Raw genomic sequence first — 23,742 nt, forward strand, 5'->3', positions numbered from 1 at the left:
TGAGTGAAGTTTCACACTTGGGATGTGGGGTGTTAGCACAGGAGGGACATTTTTTCTCCCTCATGCCCCTCTGACCTCTGTAACACCTGGGTGCACAGTTGATCCACATTTTCTTTCCCATAGAGAGTGCAACGGCTGCAATGGAGACGGGAGACTGACTTATCTGGCTGCTTCGCCATGCCTGCCTTCTTCACTGTGTGTCTTCACTGTATTTTCTCCTTTCAATAGGATAAAATGTGCAGCCTTTTACATGTATTCCCGTGACGGGCAGCTTAAATGATGTGCTCTCTGTTTCCTCAGAAAAAAGTTACTGTGCTTTACCTCCACATTCATTATAGGCTGCTTAGGCCCTATGGAGGGCAGGACAATTCGTATTGGCACAGCCAGGGTGGTGGGGATACTTACAGCGTGGAGGTACACGACCACGGCTGTCTCTCACAGTGCTGGCCACATAGGTCGCTGATTCAGTCTGTCTTCCTAAGGGGATTTGCACTAGTGTAACTAGGGCAGCAGGCTAAACACCAGCAAATACTGCTAATACAGTTCAGACTTTCACTGGTGAGTTCAGTTGTCCCCTTTCATTGTGAATTTCTTGTGCAATTCTGTTCAGTTTTTTCCATCTTTTTACAAAGTCACTTCTCTTCATAAATAATCAGACGGCAGCATATTAAGATGCCCTGTCTCAACCTTGCCAAGGGTGTGGGTACTCACGCCACCACCTCGTCCCAGGAGCAGGGTTCACGGTTTGACCCTTCACTGCCGCATGGAAAATCTGGGTGCTCATGGTTGCGGGAAAATGCAATTAATATTTGCAATGTTTCTCATGGACCCAAACCAGAGCTCAGCCAGGCAGAAAAGAGATGGCACCCTGATTTGAAAAATTCCCAGTCTGAAGGATATGGAAAGAGGGAGATTTTCTGCCTGTTGCTATGGCGACAGGTTTAAAAGGGAACTTGTCACCAGGCTGCTGTTTCTTCCTGCACCCCATAGGAAAATCAGGAGGAGACCTCCTCCGTCTCAGTGGGTTGAGCTGAGCAGAAAAGTTCACAATACAATGACAAAGCAGCAAGAGGCAGCGCCAAGGGTGTACAGCTGAGCAGATAATGATGAACTCCAAAAAGTGAAAGAAATAATTGTTTTGGGTCAGACCAAGGCTGAAACTCTGAAATTTTTGGTGAATCAAAAGGCTGCAAAGAACTGATGCTGAAGCAAACAGAAAATCGAGTCATTTTCTTCAGTTCTGACAATTTAAAAGCTATATTGAATGTTTTTTTAAAAAAAGTAAAGGGGATTTTCAAATAGTAAGGTATTTTAAATTGAACGGTCGTATGTTCTGTGGCAATAATTAATGCTTGTGAAAATTAATGCTCAGATTATTTCTTTCCCAGAAGAGCACTCTATAAAATAAGTAAAATCTTTAAAATATATCTATGTTTTAAAGAAATAATAAAAGGCAATTTAGAAGGAATGTATGATAAATAGTTTTGCTTAGATATAGAAACATTAGTTCTTGCAGTCTCCTCAGTATTACAGAGGATGGTAAACTTCCTTCATGATATGTCATCATAACTAAAGGGCAAATTCAGAAGAATTCCAGAAACACTAAGCAAAAAAAAAAAAATCATTCAAGGAGAAAGTTCATCAATATCAGCATTATTTCTTTTGTTTGATATTCATTTAAGAGTCAATTATAAGTATTTCTTATTAGAAAAGAAACCTTGGAGAGTTTGTAGTTCCATTCAGCTGAATAGTTGGTCCAAGTGGTTTGGATCTATGGGATTAAATCTTAGCCCCTGCACTATCAATGGCAGTATTTCAGCAGAGCTGGTTTCACCCTTTCGTGCCATCATCTTTCTGGCTGGGGACACATCCAGACTTCTAACACATTTATTCCAATCCAGCATGAATTGTGCTTTCTGTAAAACACAGCCCTGATTAGAGGTGATCCTCCTCAAGTGACACCAGGATTCATAGGTGAACTGACCAAGAGCTTTTCTGAGCAAATGTTTAGAACTAACCCCAACCTCAGTGAGGTTAATGGGAGATTTGTCATTGCCATCAATGGGACAAGGATTTCCCTTTTACTTCTAGAGTCGTGTGTAGATTTCTGCGTATATCTTTGAGCTGTACAACCCGATTACTTTGGCTTTCTTTAATTGCTGAGAAAATTGTTGCAGTTTTAATGACACCAGGGGAAACTGATTGTCTCCTGCATTTGACCTAGTAACTGCAAGCAGCAAAATCTTCTCCTTTAGGAAAAGTCCATAAAGCCAGGCACAATAAGGAACAAAAGAAGTTTAATGGTGTTGGGCTTGCTTTTCTGGTCTGTATTTGGAAGCATTATAACCAATTTTCTTATAACCATTTGTTCAATGATATTCACTTAGTGAAGCCCCGGTTGACTCCTTACAGCTGTATTTCTCCAGAAGAAAGCTTACGTGTTAGTTAATTTAGGTCAATCTAATCCTGATACTTTATATTTTTTTCAAAAGCTTCACTGATCATACAGATTCTGTGGCAAAATATTAGTCATAAGTCATTTTGTGGACTTATATCTGTCACAGAACTGTTGAAAAGGTGAATAGTGGCAACGTACTTCAAACTTGAAAAGCACTGTGAAGGTCTGTGTGCTACATAACAATCAATAATAGGACATCGTACACTGCAAGTCAATGGAAATTTTTGCACCGTCCTGAGGACTCCCTGCATCCCTCCACTCCAAACTCTGGAGCCTCTTGCAAATCCTATATTGCCTCTCATGGATTTCTGTCCTGTCCTTTGTCATGGTATGGGCACGATATTGTGCCTCTCATCCTCCCCATACAGTCCACGTGCCCATTCTTCCACGCATAAGATGTGGGATGTCATCATCCCTCAAATCCTGTTTCCACATTTCTCCTTTTTCACATATGGCACGCCCTGTTCTCCATGCCGTGCAGTCAGTGTTGTAACCCTGCTTTAACAGGGTCCTGGTCACAGCTTTCCCCAGTGATCACAATGCTCTGTGCTTTTCTTCCTCCCAGTATACTGGGCTATGTGTCCCCTGAAATTCAATACTCCCACCTCCCACCCAGCCACCTCAGAGGTCCCATTCTCACTCATCAACGGTTATTCTGCACTCCTTCTACAATATACCCTTTTCTCTGATCATGCTTATTTATCTCAGACATAAATCCCTTGGGATGTTGGATTGCCAGTCTACTAATCTCTGTTTGAAAGATGGATGGAGCTGAAGTCAGAGAATTGTGCTGAACAACATGATTGGGTGCCATCAAATATTTGTTCCACCTGCAGACATCTGCGTCAGTGCTCAAAACTGTGACTGTACTGAATAAATGGCAGCGCTCCATGTGCTCCTTACTTCTCCCTCTGGGTTTTCTGACTTTGCTCCAAATTGGTTTGTTCTGGTCACTGATGCTGTTTTAGGAAGAGAATTTGCATGTCCATTTTTATCTAAAACGGGAGTTAAAACTGTCTTACCCTCGGTCATTACTTGTCATGTGGTTCCACTGAATTAGCTTGGGCTGTCAAATCATTTTCCATGTTTTAGCATTAGACATGTGCCTCAGATCACTTATATTTATATATTGATGATGTAGTTTTCCGCATCGGAACTTGTCATCCACAGCTTTTGCTGTAGTCAGCAGAGAGAAATATGTACATTAAGGGTGGTATTCATCTGACGTTTTTTAGATATGTACTTCAGGCTGAGATGAATCATGCCAGTTTCTCACGCTCCAAAATAAAACCATGTCCAGGTGGCATATTTGTAACAATCTTTGGCCCATGTTATTCTTGAAATCATATCTATATATTGGTTGGAGGAGTCCTATTTACATAGTATGAAACTATGATGGCAACAGTTTAGCTGTATGGACTGATCACATCCTCTCGCTCTGTTTAGTCTGCTAGTAGAAGCACAGCCATACGTGCCTACCACAAGGACCGCTCAGCATCCTGAATAGAGAGGTATTTCATTTTCAGGCTTAAGTGTCAGAACAAGACAGGAATGCACGTGCAGCCCATGGCTAGTGTTTGTTTGACAGCCTCGGGCATTTTGGTGTTTGGCTTTAGGTCCTCAGAACTGCTGACTCCTCTCCTTCGACTGGGTGCATAAAGCACCTTGTTGCAATAGTCCTGAGAGAGCCAATATTACTTATTTTTGAGGAGATGCTACCCCTCAAAGTTTGATATTTCAAGTAAGCAGTGTGAGATGTTAGATAGGAATTCACAGATAGGTGAATGCGCTGCATGCAGTGCACATGCATCCACTCACTATAATGGAAAATACACGTCATCTTCTAAAGCTGGAGGTTAAAGTCAGGTAGTCAGCCAATTTTGCAATTTTATGTAAATTTTATACAAGGTGTTGTGCTACATAAATAGGTTGGAAATCTCATGAGACCACAACAGCAGCTTAAGGCATTTCCAGAATTTCTTCCTTGCACTTGGCAGGTTAGTCACTCTTCTCAATCCCTGGAAATATTCATTTTCAAGGTTAAAATAAAACAGAGAAAAATACTATAAGAAGTTAATGAAGAAACAGTGCTCATCTAAGGCTACTTACTGCAGTCCTTGGGCAGACATATCTCCAGCTAAAACATTTTATTTATGCATTTTAATATTTATTATATACTTATTTGATTAATGTATTTGTTTTTACACTATTTAATATTTGTATTAGTTATAGGTTAGACTGTGGGTATATTTTATTCATAATACATTGCAGCACCAATTGAACTGAGTGAAACAGCACAATGCAGCAGTCTGGTTTTCTACACCACATCTTTTTGAAAGCTAGATTAGGTATCTCTTTTCAGCAATGCATTTTCCTGGTTACACTACGCAAAAGAGCTGTTTCTTCTCCAACGAAAACAGCACAAATGTTTCAGATGGGTAAGCAGTTTACCAAGGGGCTTATAAGGTTAAAGCAATTTAAATTAATGTCTCAATAGAAAAAGAAGTGCTTTGTGAAAAAATAAATAAATAAATCAGTATAAGCAAAAATCAGGCACCATTTAGTAGTTCCAGGACTTATTATTATGCTCCAAAAGCTTGCTTTCAATACGTAACACACAGAAAGATTTGTACAAAAAGATTTGTGGAGACAAGCACTCCTTTTGAATGTCAAAGAGGTTTCCAGTATTTTTACATTGATTCTCTTTAGCAAAGAGCAGTGTTCCAGGAACTCTAGAGATGCACAGCCCTTATTTTTCATTGCTTAAAGGTTTTTAGCCCTTTTGCCTGAGAACATTAATGCTAATTCTAATTCATTATTTCAAACAATATTCTTGGTCCTTGAACCTCTCTTTCTTCCCTGGATGCTGACTGGCACAAGAAAGAAGCTTGACTGCTCTAGAAATTGTGGCCAGTCCCTGAAGACAGGCAAACTAACATCTGCTTGGAGTAAGAGAGCAACTCTTTCAGCATCAGAAAGTCCAAAAGCGGGAAAAGACATGACATAGCTGGGAAAGAGTTGAAATATACAGGAAGGGATGCAGAAGTCCTTCCATCTGTCAAGGTTAAAGATTGACTTATATCTGTACAGTAGTCTTGGAAAAGAAGAGCTTTAAGGGATTTTCAGGATTTTGGAATTACTGGATTCTCTCTGACATAACAGCCTATGTCTTGGTCTAGGTGCCCCCACAGTCTTTATGTATTATCTGACTATCCACTGAAGTCAACAGAAAGATTCCATTTTGCTCTGATGAAACCTAAAAAAGCCACCATTCTTGTGCTTACATATAATATATTTTTTCTCTGTTCCTATTCCTCTGTCTGCTTGGGGCTACGTTTATTTGTTCTTCTGTCTCCCTTCAGTTCTTTGGTCCTGATGGTGGCACTTTCTTTAAGGGACTAGACATTAGTATGCTCAATTACTTTTATATTTTTAGAGTGATTGCCCTAAGAAAACATAGGAACGGCTGCGGGGGGGGAGGAAGCTTATATTTTATTCTAGATATCATTATCTTCAAGACATGGACTAAAATTCCAGCCCAATCTGTCATTATTGGATAAAACTGGCATTCTTTTGTTATACCAAAATCTTAAATTTCTTTTTAAAGGATTGAAAAAAAAAAAATACTGTATCTTTATGAAATTTTATGAATCAGCTGAGCTGTGGACATTGACCATAGACACAATTTTAGCCCCTTGCAAATGCTAGAAAAGCGTGTTAGCTTAATTGAATTTCAAGCTAGCACATTTTTCTTTGCATTTCTGGCAGGCTAAGAGCTAGCACATGGTTAATTACATTGGTCTGGTACCACACAGTAATTCATTCAGCCATAGCTCAACTCTTTCTTCAAGCCCTGAAACAGGCCTCCTGAACAAAGTTGACTGAATAATACAAAGCACAGATGATCTGATAAATTTATATATTATAATGCAAAATTTTGAAGATTTTCAGAGGGTTTGTAAGAAGAAGTAATGGTGCCTAGGACATTGAACAGGGTTGATGTCCCAAGCAGACCCCAAACCTAATTGGGGTGATAAATTTAGATGACGCACGTGTAAGTAATTTGGGACTTTATCTAGTATCAGTTACTGTCTATGGCAGATTTAAGACGGGAAAATTACTTTTGGAAAATGCCACCTTCTTAATTCAGTTTTTAACTATTTTGTTTATGATTATTAAATGCCTACAGCAGTTTCTAACTACTGTGTTTCAAACAAAAAAATTCAGACATTCCATGAGGCACATAAAATGCTATAAGGCTGTGAAAGCAACATACAGAAAATTGTATTTTTCTATAGTTGCACTGAGCTAGAATCATAGAGACTCTTGAGGGATGGAAACGCTGTTGTTAGATTATCCTTTGCAGTGCAATCAAATCATGATGTCTCATATTCCTGGGGATGCAACAGGATGAAAATGTTTGAAGCCTTTTAGGCTATGTTTAATGCTGTGTGAGACCTAAAGAAATCACCAGGGACTAGCAGTTCTGTGCTAGGGAACTCATTTAAATGAGTTTCTTATTCCTGTCTAACTCTTTCTTTCGTTCTGGATCTCTGCCGTGCCCTTCCTCTTTTTTTCTAAATGCATTGGTGAGATACAGCACAAGAGTTATCTCCATTCATAGATGTGCAAGATTGTGACGAAAAGGCTTGGGGTTGACTCATCGTGCTGTCAGTTTGACGGAAAAGCCTCCTTCCACCTCCTTCTGGCTCATACCACTGTGAAAGCGAAAATCAGCAAATCCACAAGCACTTTGGAAGATGTTGCCTGTATTCCAGTTTCTTTTGCTGTAAAAGGAGAACAGTGCCTTCCACATCTCACAGGATTGTAAAAACTAACGCAGTAATCTCTGTCAGGTGCTTTGGGAACCCTTTATGGGAAGCACAGACTAAGTTCAACACATGGATAATTATTATTCCCCTGATAATGTTTGGTAATATACTGGGTTAAGTACCATTAATTACAGTGCTACTTATGTGGCTGAATCCCAATGCACTGTTATAATTTACTACCTTGTCTATATATAGCTGTACTTTTAATTGGATCATCAAAATTATGTTATTTCAGAGAAAGAGTTATATTTCCTTTTTGTAACTACGTTTATGCAGGGTATTATAACCTAAATAGTACAACAGACTGAGTAATCAACAGTAATAAGTTTTTATTTTAATATGAAAATAGCCAAGAATTAAGTAAAAGAAACTGTTATAAAAACAAAATAGAAGCAAAAAAGGATATATGCACATACACATCAGTTTCACACCATCATAAAGTCTGGAGGTGACATTTGGACCCTTAAATCCATCTTTGACTTTACTGTGGAAGGATTGTGCCTAGGATGAAGGATACTTTATTGTTTATTAGTTTAACGCCACATTCATTTTAAAACATTATGTGGAGCTCTGTTGAAATTAGGATGTAATAAAATTATCTAAGCATCTTCCACTATAGGAAATTTAGAGCATTTAGGTTATGAGATTGTTGATGCTAAAGACTTGCAATAAATTGCATTCTGTACTGACGGCATCATGACATAACGCAACACTTACTAGCTGAATAAAATTAAAGAGATATGACTATTGATCTGTTTCATGACTGTTTCCAGGCATTGGGTTTTCACCAGCAGTGAGAATATGATTTAGGAGAGTTTTGTCATATGCTTAGAAACCCCTTAAATTGCTGTTGGCTACTGTGTTATCTCTACAGGCTGGTCTCCAGTGTCCAGTTCTGTTGTTACATATAACGTGTACGTATTCTCTGGCTTCCATTCTGGTTGAGGCCTTCAACTTCCTTGTATCGGGCACCTGTGCAAGATTATTTAGATTCTTTAGAGAAAATTTCAGAAAGACTGTGCTAAGTGGGTTGTATAAACACTTATGCATCTGTCTGATCCTCTAAAGGATTGTCTTGCATCCTAGATCTTTGTCTGCTTTTGAAATGTTGCTTAAATAAGCTGAAATTGAAGAGGGAAAGTGAATGTGAAAATCAAATTGAAGCATTTCTGGTTTTTAATTTTCTGTTTGTAGCATTTGACAGCTGCAAGAAATTGCGTGAGAGAAAAAAAAATCAAAGGCTTGAGTATCAAAATCTTTGCTTACAAGCTACTCTTATTTAGTAATCATGCTTGTTTAATAACCACAACTTGGAGCACATCATCCATAGGAGCAAATAATCGAGTATATAAAACCCCATAGCTTGTACCTAAAGATATTTGTTTTTATCAGGAATAACATAGAGTTGTTAAATAAATATTTTGTAATTTGGACATAAAAAGGGAAAAACTGCCTAATAGAGGACTTTACATGTATGGGAATAGTGATAATACTTCTGGACTAAGGATAACAGATGTTCAAATAGTATGAAAGGCTTATTCATAAACTGTTTAGTGATATAAAAATTAAGCTTCATTTCAGCATGTTCCTATTCTTTTTCTCTTCGCTGTTTATTATTTATGTTTATGAACAGCGAACTTGGGATCCTGAAACTGAGATTCATTTAAGAAAATGAAGTTCAGTTTGTGATACAAAAGTGTCTCCAGGGAGAAAGGATACATTTAGGTTAAGATATCCGACTGAGAGACCACAGAAATAGAAACTGGACCCATGTAACTTGAATGACTAGCCACAAAGCTTGCAATATGAATTCCAAATATCAAATAATAAACTGAATACTTGAATGTATCCGTTAAAGCTATTTGAGTAAATTTGCTTAATGAATAGCTTCATAAAATTTAGAACTGCTAGCAGACAATTTTGCAAACAGGAAGGAGGCTGCGTTCACTCCATAATTTGCTCGTAGTGAGCAATTTTAACCAGTTTTAAAATGGTGAATGAAATTCCATGAATGGTGAGACTTTCCATCAAGATCATAGAGAAGAAATGTTTAGTTTTGCAATATACTTGGATTTTGCAAGTTAATCTTTTAATCAGACACATAACATCGGTTTTATGTGTTCTCCTGACAGACCAGCAGTACTCATGGTCACCTTCTCAGCACTTCAATGAAGAAAGATACTCTCCTGCTCCGAGGAATATGAAAGGATTATCTGGTAGTCGCAACCAACCACAGTTATGTTCAGCTCATACTTGTGGCTTAGCATCCCCTGAAGATTGTGAACACACCCACGACCATATCCACCATGGGCAGGAGCCAAGGCAATCGTATCTTCTCAGCCCCACGGAGAGTTGCCCGATGGACCACCATCGTTGCTCACCACGCAGCTCCATTCATTCTGAATGCATGATGATGCCCATGGTAATGGGCGATCACATGTCAAGTAGCACTTTCCCCAGAATGCACTACAGTTCACATTACGACTCAAGAGACGACTGCGCCATGTCTCACGGTAACCCTAAGATTAACCGTATTCCTGCAAATCTTTTGGACCAATTTGAGAAACAACTTCCTCTTCACCGGGATGGGTTCCACACTTTACAGTACCAGAGGACCTCAACAGCTGCGGAACAACGCAGTGAGAGCCCAGGAAGAATACGCCATCTTGTTCATTCAGTCCAGAAACTTTTTACTAAATCTCATTCTCTGGAAGGATCATCCAAGGGCAACGTTAATGGAACAAAGGGAGACAGTCGAGGGGACGACCATCATCACGGGCACCATTCCAAGCACGGCAAAAGGAGTAAAAGTAAGGAGCGAAAACCAGAAAGCAAGCATAAATCTGGAATGAGCAGCTGGTGGAGCTCTGATGATAATTTGGACAGTGATAGCACTTACCGAACCCCTAGTGTGGTAAATAGGCACCATGCAGATCATATATCCCATTGCTATCCTGAGGCGCTCCAGGGGCATTTTGGGGATCTCTCACTGAAGACTTCCAAAAGTAACAATGATGTGAAGTGTTCGGCTTGTGAAGGGCTAGCAATGACCCCTGATGGTAAATATATGAAAAGGAGTTCTTGGTCCACGCTTACAGTAAGTCAGGCTAAAGAAGCTTATCGCAAATCATCACTGAACTTAGATAAGCCTCTGGTTCATCAGGAAATCAAACCTTCCTTGAGGCCGTGCCATTACCTTCAGGTAAGAGGAAGATTTTCTTAAGATTTGTAATGCAAAAAGCATCACAGTTTATGCCATAGTCATCGTAAAAAAATACAAGCTTAATCTGTGTGTCTCTCGAAGAAAATCTGTACGGCTCACCTAATGCAAATATTCCATGAAAGTGAGAAAACTCTAGCTTTTGTCTTTGTTCGTAGGGCACAAATTAAAAACTATAAAACTGGTGTGATATAAATTACTTTAAGGTCAGTGGATGTGTTTTCATCTTTGGAGTTCACACTGAACATCTTGATAAAATCCATACATCAGACTAAAAAAGGGGCAGTTCTCCCAGCAGTCCGGGGGCTAGAAATAGTGTTTCAAATACATCTGTGAATGAGTGATTTTAAAAACAGGCTGCGTGGAATCCTATTTTTGCGTTCTTTTATTCCTTTTCTCCAGGTTGTTGTGTGTAACAGGCGAATGGTTTTACTGGTGTACTCAATTGCTTTGTCGTGATGATGATTACTCAGAAACTTCCTTTTAGTGATTGGATCATCCAAGATCATATTGAACTGAGCCTCTTTTGAGACCATACTATCAGCTCTCCTTGTTAAAAGTTACATGGGTATCTCAGGGAGATAAATATTTCAGGCCTGGCACTCAGGCTATTTGCACACTTGTTTTCTCTAGCAGCAACCAAGAAGCTCCTACTTTCTCCTACATTTAAACTCATACCTGCTGCTTGCTGCCATTTGCCACCCCAAAAATCATGCTGATGTAGCCATTTATATGCTGCATGATGATCTGGATCTTAAAGTGATAGGGGTTTAAAACATAGCCTCCAAAATACTTTTTTTAGACAATTACATCATTCGCAAGGCCTTGGTCCAGCACAGTCCCATGACAAGTGACATTAGCACATCAGGGTGTACAGAGAACTGCAGTGGCAGCAGAGCAGAAAGGAGGGAGTAGCTGGGAGGATGACTTCTTCAGCTAGCTTTGCCACTGGAAAAAACATAGTATACAAATATTCCCTTAGGTATTTTTACCAAGTGCAGCCTGCAAAGCCTGCATTGTTCTGAGTACCTTCTCTTTTATTTCTTTTTAAGAAACTTCTCTCACATTAACATGGGCAAATCTCCACTCCAGATTTATGTATTTAGAGATTTTCAGTTCCTGTGGGCTCTGGAGAAGCCAGCAAACCCAGACTGGCAACAACCCTTCTACCATGCAGAGCTCTCTCCCCTCTGAGCAATGTGGGTCCGATAGCAATGAGTCACACTTGAAGAGCCAGACTTTTTCAAATGCATATGCAGACATCCAGGATCAATCTTCTCTACTGAAACAGGGAAGGTTCCTCATTGCAGAGAAAGGAAAATAAATTGCAACCCTCATAGCATTACCATGCAAATTGATTCCAATTTAGACTGGCATCTGTGATATTTTATCATATCCGAGTACAGTTCTTTTGTGTGTGAAACAGCCTGCTCTTCCCTGGAAGTTTTTAATCTAACTCAACAAGCCAGAACTGGAAGCGTGTCCTGTGCAGAGACTTCCACTTGTATCTGTGTTCTAAAACCACGTGTACTGCTCCTACATTAGAGTTCAGGTACGGCTAGCTTTTTCCTTACCATGACGTACTTCTACACAGACAGCTCTGGTTCCTCTACATCTCTGCTGAGTTTTGTGCTTTTCTTCTCATTATGTTTCATTGTTTCTTCTTCCCCCCTCTTTACATCTCATTTTTCTTTGCAGAAACCACCAGTTTTTAGCTTCCATAGGCCTTCTCCTTACTCCCAACTTACTTCAGCATCCTCAAGTGAATGTGAAACACTGAGTTCACAAACTAGCTTGGTTACCACCAAGCTTTAGATCAAGCCCAGTGGCAAGCCTAGGGAGCAGCAAAGCACATTTTTTGCAGAGTCATTGTTTTATGTTTCTTGTGAATTGGGATGACTACAGAAAGGAATTTTCCTGTAATTAGGAAGGTTCATCCACTGGTAGGTTCATCCAGCTTAAAATCGAGGAGATGTGAATTTAAATTGTTGCTGCACCAGAGACTTTGTGATCTTTGGTTGTAAGCCCCTTTAAAAATGGCATAGTAGCCATTCTCTGTTCGCAGGCATCCTATAATGGAAATTTAAGACTCAAGTGCTCAGTTACTACCATAAAGAATCTATAGTTGTGTCCAAAGCAATAATACCAGGAATTCTATAACAGGAATATTCTCATTGCAAAATATTAAAATAAAATATACGTTCTGTAGAATCTGAATATTCCATTCTAAGCATAGATATCCTTCAGACTGAGTGGCTGGCTTATTCACTAGCCCAAGGTCAGCAAACAAATTGAAGGGACCCCATTCTGTCAGTGTCATAACTAAATGCTTAGTTTTGAAACTTCTACTTTGAGGGATGCTGTGCTGTCATGCTGCGATCATTAAGAACAGAGATATAAGTCCCATTATTAGCTCTGCCATGAACTTTCTCTCTGACCCAGGAAATGTAATTTGTTAATCACTGCACACTTCAATTACTCTATCTGCAAAACTGAGGAGGGAAATTTAACTTTTCTTATGGCAGTGTAAGAAACATGATTAAATAATGATTGGATAAAAATAATCATTAGGTTCAGAAACTGAGAAAGGTAGAGAAACATGTCAGGATCCCTAACCAGGAGAGTTTACTGCCTTGCTCCAGAATATCTGGCAATGGGAATTCAAGGGATTATGATGTTGATTATGTAGCAGCAGATTTCCTTGAGGTGCACAAGTGAACAGAGTAGCATAAAACCCCAGGACCTTCACAGGATCTCTGTGTTTATAGCATTACAACACATGATATTAAAAGACATTTCTCCTGAGTGATGTCAGCTATGTATTTTTTAATTCTTTTTAAAGCAAAGCTGTGAAATTATATTCCTTCAGTGATCTTATATATGAATACATAAATATACTCCAGAATAATAAAAGATAATTTTCTGTGTTTATATATTAATATTATAAATTTATAATATATATATGGCTTTTATTCTGCTACCTAGTTATATGAGGATGAGGATTCACTGTACCCAACTCACTTTTCTATCTACTGGTCTCCTTCTTGTTATTTTTCTTTCACTGCCTGTATAAAATATTGCTACTTCTGTTTTCCCCTGGAGAGTTTTCGTATACAGAGTCCCAAACTGGAAGACCATGGCAGTGCCTTAGGCCTGGGCTTGAGGCCATGTTTTCTGTGCTGAGTTTCTGGGATTCCATTTTGCCTTCCACAGTTATTACTGAGCTGCTTTTTCCTTAAAACTGAAACTCTGAAGAGTGAACAAAGGAAATTTCTTTCTAAGAAGGGAGCTTCTACCAAATTCACAGATACCTGAAAATAGAAGATGAGAAAAGAGGTTTTGAGGGTGTCTGCACATTATATGCTTAAGTCATGTCCTAGAGTTGAAAGCAGGTATTTCCTTAACCTGGAAAATTTCCAAGCTTAGTCTCTGGCTCCTCTCTTAGGGTCTCACACTCCCTGATCCTCCACAGAAAGCCCTTGCAGCTGGGGGGTGTCCTTGGATGGGGACTGTGCTGTTGTAAGTCCGAGGTGATTCAGTCAACGTGCCTTGTTCCAGCATGGGTGGTCATCTAGCCCTGAATTGGACAGTTTCAGAGAACTAAATTAGTAGAAATAAAGCTGCATAAAATAGTGATTATTTTTCTCATCTAAAGCTCGGTTCAGATTTGCATCACTCCCGCTACAGTGGAGGTGGTGGGAACATGAAGGGAGAAGGGAGAGGGGACCAGTGGAAAGCCCCTTTGGGCTCCAGCTCCTTGTTAAATCAGCTGAGCTGTAACACCAACCAGACGGTCAACTAGCACCGCAAAAGCAGAGAGCAGACATTCGTAACTGTACACTAATAGCATTTATCAGATTCTTGTGAATGATTAGCAACAGCGTTTATGTATGGGCCTTTAATTTCTCTTTTGAATGCAGACAAACTGAGCTAGAAATGCATTTCTGGGCACCAAACACTTCTGTCATCTCACTCAGCAGGCAGAATAGCTCAGGTAGATCACACATGCAGTAAAGTGCCTTTTTGTATAGTTTTAGCTATCATGGCTGCTACCGTTTTCCATGTCATTTTAATTTTAATGTAAAATACGTTAAGAAAAAGATAAATGAGATGTGAGATCTCTTCTGTCTTCATCAGCTGTTTTGGCTAATTAGGTTCAACACGTATACAGTGCAATGACTTTGATTAATTTCACTCTGATATGAGTACTAGTGGGGAGTAAAGATTTTCAACAGAAAAAATGGATATGAACTAGATAGCTGTGCTAAAATGATGAATGCAAAAGTGTCGCTTACAGTTTTCAGGACTGAAATACCTGTGAATGCTAGTTAAAGAAAAGTAATTCCTATGATAAAGCCGAAGACAGGCAAGAGCATAGCACTCACCATCACTGAAGTTCTGGAGCACAGTGCTACATGTCACTGATTAATATTCCTCCCTCAGCCATTCAGCAGCCTGCGAAGCAGCAAGCAATCAAGGTAAACATACCACAAGGTACAGTGAATGAGTCAACACTAAAAAAGAAAATAGCATGTTGTTCTAAAAATGGCTTCAGCCCACTCCTGTCTTCCTAGTGCATTTAAGTACTAGCGTCATCCATTACAGCAGTGGCACTGCTAAGCATGTGGGTAATAATGTCAGCTGTGTACTCTACAGAATGAAAGAAAAGCACAAGAGTTGGTCTCTTAAAAAAGAAAAAAGCAGCAGTTTCAACGAGGCTCTTTGCTGGTTTAAGTTATGCCTACATGGAGAAGGCTTTGAGGACAAGCTAGTGGATAAATAGGCATTAAGCCCCCAGTTACATTTTTCCAGGAACTCTTCTGGGGACAGGACAGATTCCCACAAATGAGACCGTTGCCCTCAAGAGATCTGCTACTGCTTTCCACTCTCCCTCTGGTTTGCAAGGATGGATGGATTTGAACTCAATGCACCTTTCTCAGCACTTCATCTTTGTGAAACTAGATTGTATCTGTTTGCTTGACATAAAACCCATATATGAAGTACAGAAACTATATCCAATACTCTACCAAGTGATGCATACAGTGGAGTTAGCCAGAGCTAGCAGAGTTTTGATACTAGCATCCAAATCACTATCACCCACGCTGCCTTCACAATGATTTATGACCAGCCACCACTCCAAAATTACCTGGGTTGTTTCCACCGCAGGCAAAGCTCCTATAGCTAGTAGGGAAGCAGGGTAGTCTGCATCCTGAATCAGCACGGACATGTGCTGTACCATTTTGATTTCTACAGCCCATTACAGCCCCACGAGGATGTGTCAGCTAGCCCTGTGCCCTTGCAGTCAGGAGTGGAGATGTGCAAGAGTGACTGTAATGCCCAGACACTAAGGGAAGTGATGGGACAGTTAATGCCCTGCAGTCCATTCGCAGTGCTAATGTCAGCCTGCAACATCTGGTGCAGCACCTGGGGCCGCTCTGTGGAGTTATTGCCCAGGTCAGGAAGGGTGTAATCCTCCCATACAGAGCAGCAAGCTCAACCACTCTCACTTGTTCCTTATAATGCTCTTTCTACCCATCATACCTCTGAAGTATTGCACTTACGATTTTAAGAACATTAACTAAAAAGGATTTAATAAAGCCAACGCTTCCCTGTATTTACGGAAAGCTGATGGTTTCATGTGTCACAAAACTCCAGAATACTTCTTAAATACCCTTTCCAAGGGAAAAAGAAGGCGGGGGGGGGGAATAAATACATTCAATCAATGATAGTGTAAAGCTCTGACCAAACAGTTGTCTCAGGTTACTGGTATCTTGAATTACGGTGTTAATCAGTGATACAGCAGCGCACTGCTTCCATGCCCGTGTACTAGGATGCTCATACTGGCTGAAATGAATTGCTGAAGCTTTTTTCCAAACAAGAGTAGAAATATTTCAGAGTTAGTATTTTCTTAAAGCTGCCAAAACAAGTCCCTATTACTGTAGAAATGTCAGAGAGGCCGTGATCCCACTGCCCTTTAATCAGGGGGAATTGTCCTCCTTTATAACATTACTACAGCGTGTTGCCAAATTGTTTTTTAACATTCCCTTCACCGAAGTTGAAAGCTGACCTTTGCAGTTGTTACCCAAAGATGTCACCGGGTCTGAAGAAGTTTTCAGCCACGAGTAACTTATTATTTTATACACTCAGACCAGTTGCATCTGTCAAATGAGACTGCCAGGAACGCGCACGCGGGGCTGTACTGACTGCACGCTCTCCTATGCTGCAGGCTTGCTACCTACAGCAGCCCCAGCTCCTCTCCTGAGCAGTCTATACCATTTTTCCTGCAAGGACGTGACTGTAAAAAATGGTGAAGCATTCATAAATGTTGCTTTGTTGTTTGGGGTTTTTTTTCCATCTGGTTTTGGCCATCTTACAGTGCTGTGCTTAAAGCTTGGTTTTTAAAGTGGAATTGCAGGTGCATTTAGATGGCTGAATGTCTATATGGACAAGGTCGCTGGTATTTCTGGTAGGGGAACTGGTCTTTTGAAAAGTGTGCAGATAGTTAAGCATTAACTAGTAGCTAGACAGGAAAAAAATGCCTCATTTCACTCTGTAAGCTAAATAATTAGAGTCAACTGGAGTTAACTGTTCAAAGCTGTCAATCGTTAGTTAAAATGAGAAAAATGGATGAAAGGCAAATATATATATTTTTATATAACCTTTAAAATTATTTATGTGTTAAAGACATGCACTGTTTTTTTCAGTAGTAGCCCTGTAACAAATAGAAAAAAAGGTGATATCATTTCCTGCTTAGGTTAAATAAGACACTGTTTACTACAGGCCATCTTTTGGGTCAGCCCTGTGTGCGCTGCCTTTTAGGTTCTTCTTCCCTATCTAGCCTTGTAATAGCTCTGCAAGGTTTGAGTCCTTGCTACATCTTCAGTCTCTGTGGTTTTAGGTGCATTGTAAGTATGTTGGGAGCACTGCTCCCTTTCTTCTTTTAAGGGCATTTTGGTCTCTGACTCTATACTTCTGTGACCATGAATGGTCTGTGGGGTCTTGCCCCACTCACACAGGTGATGATAAGGTGACGACTCTGAATTTCCCTTAGGTCTGCAGTGGTAAAGGCAAAGATATTTCCAGAGGGACCTACAGGTGATTTGGCTGATAGGTCATGCAATGTTGAGAATCTGGGCTGAAGGCGCTGATGATACTTTATTTTCCCATTTCTGAAAGTGGCTAGAAAAGGACAGAATAGTAATCCACTGCAACGCCTGCGTTGTGCCGCTCGGGGCCCCAGCTGCCTGGGGGAGCGTTGGACGTGATGCAGCGAGGCCGCAGGGATGCAGGTGACCCCCCGTGAGCAGGAGCGGGTGCCTCACGCCCTCAGAGAGCCTTGTCTCCCACAGCTTCGTCAGTCACAAAACCCAGGCTGGTTTTCTTCACTGTGCTGTGCAGATAGCTCAGCTCCTTTCGCTCTGCAAATGTGATTCAGGCGATTCAGTCTACCTCTCCCAAAAATACCTGCCAGGAAAACTCATAGTTAGCTTCAGTTGCTGATATTGTGGTCCCCTGGGCCTCGTCTGCTGCCCTGTCAGTCAGGCAGCTCAGCTGGCAGGTATATTCCTGGCTCCCCTTCACGTGTAGTGAGTGACAAGCTGCAATCCAGTTTAGGTCATTAGCCTTTTGATGCTTGGTTTTAGCAGAATTTGCACTGTAATTATATTAATTCACTTTATAGAGAAAGCTGTAAAGGAAAATGCAGCTGTGAGCTGGCCCAAAAAGGCAGAGACAGAAAAACAAACTCTGGGTGCATGACTATTGCAAATTAATTGGCAGAAATGCTGCATTTTGTGGCAAGCATGAAAAGTTCCAAGTTTTGGTCTTTGATGCTTCTGTGGACCTCCATTATTGAAATAATTGCTACCTTATGCTACATCTATGCTATCAAACTGCACAGTGTCAGGATAGTTTCCTTGGCACTGCATCCTGATCCTCTATGCTGTTATGTGGCTCAGCCTGTCTTGGGCATTGTTTTCATCCAAGCCAGCCAGTATTTCCCTAAACAGTTCCTGGGTACAGTTCAGGGCTTAGCACAGGCCAGGGACCGTTCCTGGTAGTGACACACTGGTTTGGAGGCAAAGATTGCTCAATAGCATGGGTGTAGAGTGCTGCAGGCCAGCTGACCTCCAGGCAAGACAGTGGGTCTTCATTTACTAATGTATGCACAGTCCTAGAGTAATCACCATGTAATCACCATTTTCATCCTTCGCTCTCGCTAGTACTGACAATTGTGCAGCAGCACAGCAAGTTGGAGCAACTCGCCAGTTCAGCTGAAAACTTATCTTTGCTTATCTTTATTATTGTTGGTAGGGTACTTTTCCAGGCAGCACTCTAAGTCACCTTACCATTACTAGCATTGCTTGAAAAGCTGAATATTGCTTCAGGAAAGCCTGCCCCACTAAAGCTGATGGTAGTATGATTTTAAAGCAGCTGAAGCTGACCACGAAGCAGCATCCTGGGTCACTTACCAAAGGAAATATGCAGCCAACTGGTTTCTTGGTTGAATCCCTACTGTTTTCGTGTCTTAGATTGAGAGGCTATATGTACCTAGGTTCTCATTTAAGTACAGGCCAAGCCCTCCCTTCGGTCCAAGCTCATCTCATATCAATGTTCTGGCACAAGATGTCCGTGAGCTCCAGGCTTAGCAGGCTAAAATCACTTATAGCGTGGACAAGCCCACCACTACCTCGCTCCACCATGTCAAAACGGCACAGAGTCCAGAGGGTCCCAGAGAGACCCCGCAACGTTAATGCAGCCTTGCTTGGAACTACACATGAAAATCTAAGATCAGGCAGTAAATAATGCTGGTACTGGTTTGCCTATTCGAACATCTCCCAGCTGGAATATTATGTTTGTGTTCTGTGATCTGCATGGGTGTCCAGTCCATTCCCAACTCCCAAATTCCTGAACACAAGTTGTTTTCAACCTAGTGTAAAGCATATATTGTTTGGGATCTATGTGATTTTCTTCCTCTTCCTGTGATACTATGGCTGTTCATAGCAAAGCCTGGACAGAATGCCTGGCAAGGCGAAGATGCCTCTTGCTTTCTCAGATTAGCTCCTTCCTTGATGGACAGGGTCAACAGACTTTCGGGGAATGCTGCAAGAACTCTCTGTGCTTCTGAGCTGTCAAGCAGTTCAGGGACTAGGGGGGTGGCATGTGGAAATTAAAGCTAATTAGGAGGATTGGCATTGTTAGTGGTGAGGAGGAGTCCCTGGCATATTTCGTAGAGATTTTTGAATGGCTTCATTGTATAATTCATATTCTTTGAACAATGAATCAGCTCATGAAAAAAAAAACCCAAACCACAGAAAAAAACGAGTTAAAAATGTGTGCTGAGAATGTTGTTGAGGTGTAGACACAAGGTTAGCTACTGAGGAAACAAAGATTTATTTTCAGATGCTGCACTCTTCCCTCCTGAAAAAAGCTAGACCAATAGGGTCTAGAGTCCACAGCCAGTAAACAGGGGAATGTCATTAGTATCATTAACTTAAGAAGAAATTCTAGTAATTGGTCAGTATTCCTTCTTTAGAAAACTTTTTGAAAACACAGGAGGTCCAGCTCCCACCTCCCATTATAATATCAAGGAAACTTTCTACCATGCTAAAAAGCATATCTGCCTGCCTTGTAAGATTGGCATCTACTTTCATCTACTTGCAGCTGTGCACAAAGGCTGTTTTTCTGAAGCTCCTTGTAGGAGTGATTTAAGAGAAAATCTCTTACCTACACTTTAGATTGTGTCCTTCTGGGTTTTTTTTTGGGGGGGGGGGGCGGGGGGGTCATCTTCTTGATCAGGGTGAGAAAGGATAAAATTACAAAAATTGCATATATACTACATAGTGTTTCATGTCTTATCCTTCTTCATATCATCTGTAGTCTGAATTCATGCACAGACAGCTTCTGTTTCTAGTAATATGTGAAATTTATATTACTAAAATAAGATTTAGGTCATAATGAATATTTCAGTGCATTTTACATCTGCATGCTAATTAAATTTCACAGGACTCCTATGAGGTAGGTAATCCTCACCTTTGAGAATGAGAAATATGAAGAAGTGATAGTCAGCTCCCTCAGCTGAAGCCATATATTTAGAAGTGTTTCATTTTAGATAGTAAAGTGATATGCCAGATTTTCAGCAGATCAGCACTTTAGTGGTGGAACACCTTTAAAATTCTGGGAGCTGGGAGCAAATGCCATAGAAGTGGGCAACAGGAGCAGATCTGTTTTGAAATGCCACTGGCTGTTGCCAGTTTGACTTCTTTAGCTAAATCCTAAACTGAAATAAAAAAACTTGAATTAACAGTGGTCAAAGTCCAGAAGAATGAACATTTCATTGGTTCTTCCAGTTTTGACATCAGTATTTCTTAGATACAAGGTTGGGTATTCACACTGCTAGCACTGGTTCCTGAATGGGAGCCTAGATTACCTGTCTCGGATTAGATATAAGGAAGAGCTTTTTCCCCCCTAAGTGTGGTCAAACATTGGAACAGGTTCCCGAGAGAGGTTGTGGAGTGTCCATCTTTGTAAAGATTCAAAACCCAGCCGGCCACAGTCCTGGGCAACCCACTGTATCTGTCCATGCTTTAGGCAGGAGGCTGGACTAGAGACCTCCAGAGTCCCCTCCAACCTCAGTGATTCCATGATTCCTGGTTTGTTCCCGAGGTTTGGTGAATTCATCCCTGTTTTCCCTGACAACATGCTGTTGCTTACATGCAGAATCTGTGTGATCTGAGAATCAGGGGACAGACTTACTGCCGAAGTCCAGTAAGGGGTGCGAAATCCGTTTCTTCTGACAGGTCTAATCTGAGCACAACCAAGACACCCAACAGGGAGGACTTCTAACAAAACACAAGGATAGTGACTTTTCTTCTAAAACAAGGAAATTCGTCTTCATAGTAACAACGTTTCTAGAATACCCACTGTGAAGATGTGAATTCAGTTTCTTTCTTAGCCTGTACAAGGTCAAACCCCCCATCTTCTCAATTCCCCAAACTGCATTCTGAGCAGCAGGCTGTAAAGCAGTTTGGAGCAAAGGCACCTCTTTCTTTGTTAAGATGCTCCGCAAGTTTTATCCAAACACCCTTTCACATAAAATTCCTGCGAGTGTTTGGCCCAGGGACTCTAACTAAGCTCCCTCATTCCAGGTAAGTGCCTGGATCACGAGGCTGCAACACACCCGTTCTTGTACGTGAAGTCCTTCTTTCCTAACCAGCCCTCCCCAGGCAATCTGTGAGTGTTCCATGAAAGGGCCATGAGTTACAAAAAGAGGAGGAGTGCATGCCAGTTTATTTATCAGCCCTAAGTCTTCTCCTTCCCCAGCAGGCCAACTGTTATGGAATTGAAGGTGAGCAGTAACGTCTCCCACTTCCACATTATGGAAGGAAAGAATAAGGCTGCTTAGTTCTATGAAAAAAAAATCTGAATTTGTTTTTCAGAAGGTGGTTTTAGGCTGTGAATGGGAAATGAAAGAAGGGCCTTTCTATTGCCTGTAATCAGATACACTAAACCCAAGAAAGGAGAAGCATTTGAGATTTTTCCTCATGCTTTGCATCTTGGTTGCTAACTAAAGGGACCTTTTGGTTCCTTTTGGATGCTACTCTGAAGGAGCTAACTCTCCTAAATGCCTTTTATGGGGAATTTAGGGTCCTACCTAAGGTTCTGGAGTTCACTCTCAGGATCAGCTCCATAAAATGTAGTAAGTTTTAGGTACCGGGTGCTTTAATAAAATTGGCTCTTAGTGACTAATGTAAGATATCACACTGAATCAGTAGCAGAACAATTAAAAGATACCAAATTTCCTGAACCTGGCTGTGTTCCTCACAACAACAGTGCATTAAATTTGTGAAAGAGACTCATCATTCTCTGTAATAGTTATAACCAAATCAGCAGCCGGTGACAAAATGAAATGAAAAGATCCAGACCTTGTCGGCTCGTTGTTCTTACAAAAGGAAATTCATATGGTAATATGCAGTCTCTCTCCTCTGTGGATAGAAACTGCATATACAAGGATTCATGTTAACATCTAGAACAGGACGAAGGCCTTTTTAGACATTATAAATATCAGTACTCATCACTATATGCAAGTAGATAATTAGGGTAATTATTCCCAATTAGCAGCTGCAAGGCCTGCAGATGGGAATTTCAGGGGCTGGTAACTATTGTAAGAAAGCATTTCTGCAAGCTGCAAAGCCCTTTTCATGTTTTGGAAAATACACATTTAATGACCCTCATACATGCTGTTAAATATTTTTGTTAATATTTCAAAATAAAATTCTTTCCTGCACTGGTATAATACTTCTGCTTTTCTTTAAAGTTATGTTGGGGTCCGAGATGGCCTGGATTGGGAAAGATTTTTCCAAGTATTTAACCTATCAGCTAAAGTAAATGATGAACCAGGCCAAAATGGGACTCAAAATTTGCTTTTATTCTTAGTCCATGAGGAAAAACAATGTCAAGGGCCCTTTCGTTGGCTTTTTAAGACAGCATAAGGACTCCAGCTGTTTTCCTAGGCTCTGCATGAAACCTTCTGAGAGAACACATTGTCAACCTTGCTTGCCAGGCTCCAGAAGCATTTTCCCTGTGTTCATTGTATTCTGCTCCTTTGAATGGCTCCAGGGCAAAAAAATACACATATTTTAATTGTGAATAATTTTTTTTCAACTACAAAGGCTTCTGTGATAGCCAACGAGTTGCCCTGATTAGAAAGGGATTCTTGGTACATTTGTATGTACCCTGAGTATATCACAGGCACAAATGGAGCAGGGCTTCTTCAGTTTTTAGCTTTTATATGAATTCACTGAATTCAGAAAGCAAAAGAAATGTAATCAGCAAAAATAGTAAGGCACGTGACTGTAACATTTGTCCTCATGAAGCTCCTTATCACAGTGAAGAAACTTAATTTTTTAGATACATTACTGTAAAAAATCAGTCATTCCTATCTTTTAAAGTAAGACTTCAACTTCAATCAACAAATAAGCCTGTGTTTACTCATTTAAATCCAGTCCTTATCTAGTTATTTGAACACGGAATTTCAGACAAAGTTGAGAAACTAATCATTTTTTACATTTGAGTAAGTAAAAGGTTATTGATCAATGTCTTTTTCAACTTTCTATTTAATTATCTTCAAGCTAAAATGAAGGAAAGAAATTTCAAGCCAAAATAATTATTCTATTAAAAAGTTATGAGGTTTTTGAAAAAAGAATATTAAGACTGAACATAATAATTCAGCT

General features: G+C 40.3%; 1 protein-coding gene across 3 annotated transcripts in view; it reads left to right on the forward strand.

The window, feature by feature from the left end:
* DLGAP2 (DLG associated protein 2) overlaps window positions 1–23,742 on the forward strand; it is a 484,489-nt gene that overhangs the window by 384,069 nt on the left and 76,678 nt on the right. For all 3 annotated transcript variants that reach the window (XM_069805918.1, XM_069805916.1, XM_069805917.1), the window contains one exon: window positions 9,423–10,492. In XM_069805918.1, the coding sequence (XP_069662019.1) occupies window positions 9,423–10,492 (1,070 nt within the window). The remainder of the gene's footprint in view (window positions 1–9,422; window positions 10,493–23,742) is intronic.

Source organism: Haliaeetus albicilla, chromosome 18 (genome assembly GCF_947461875.1).
Source record: "Haliaeetus albicilla chromosome 18, bHalAlb1.1, whole genome shotgun sequence".
In the NCBI taxonomy this organism is placed as follows: domain Eukaryota; kingdom Metazoa; phylum Chordata; class Aves; order Accipitriformes; family Accipitridae; genus Haliaeetus; species Haliaeetus albicilla.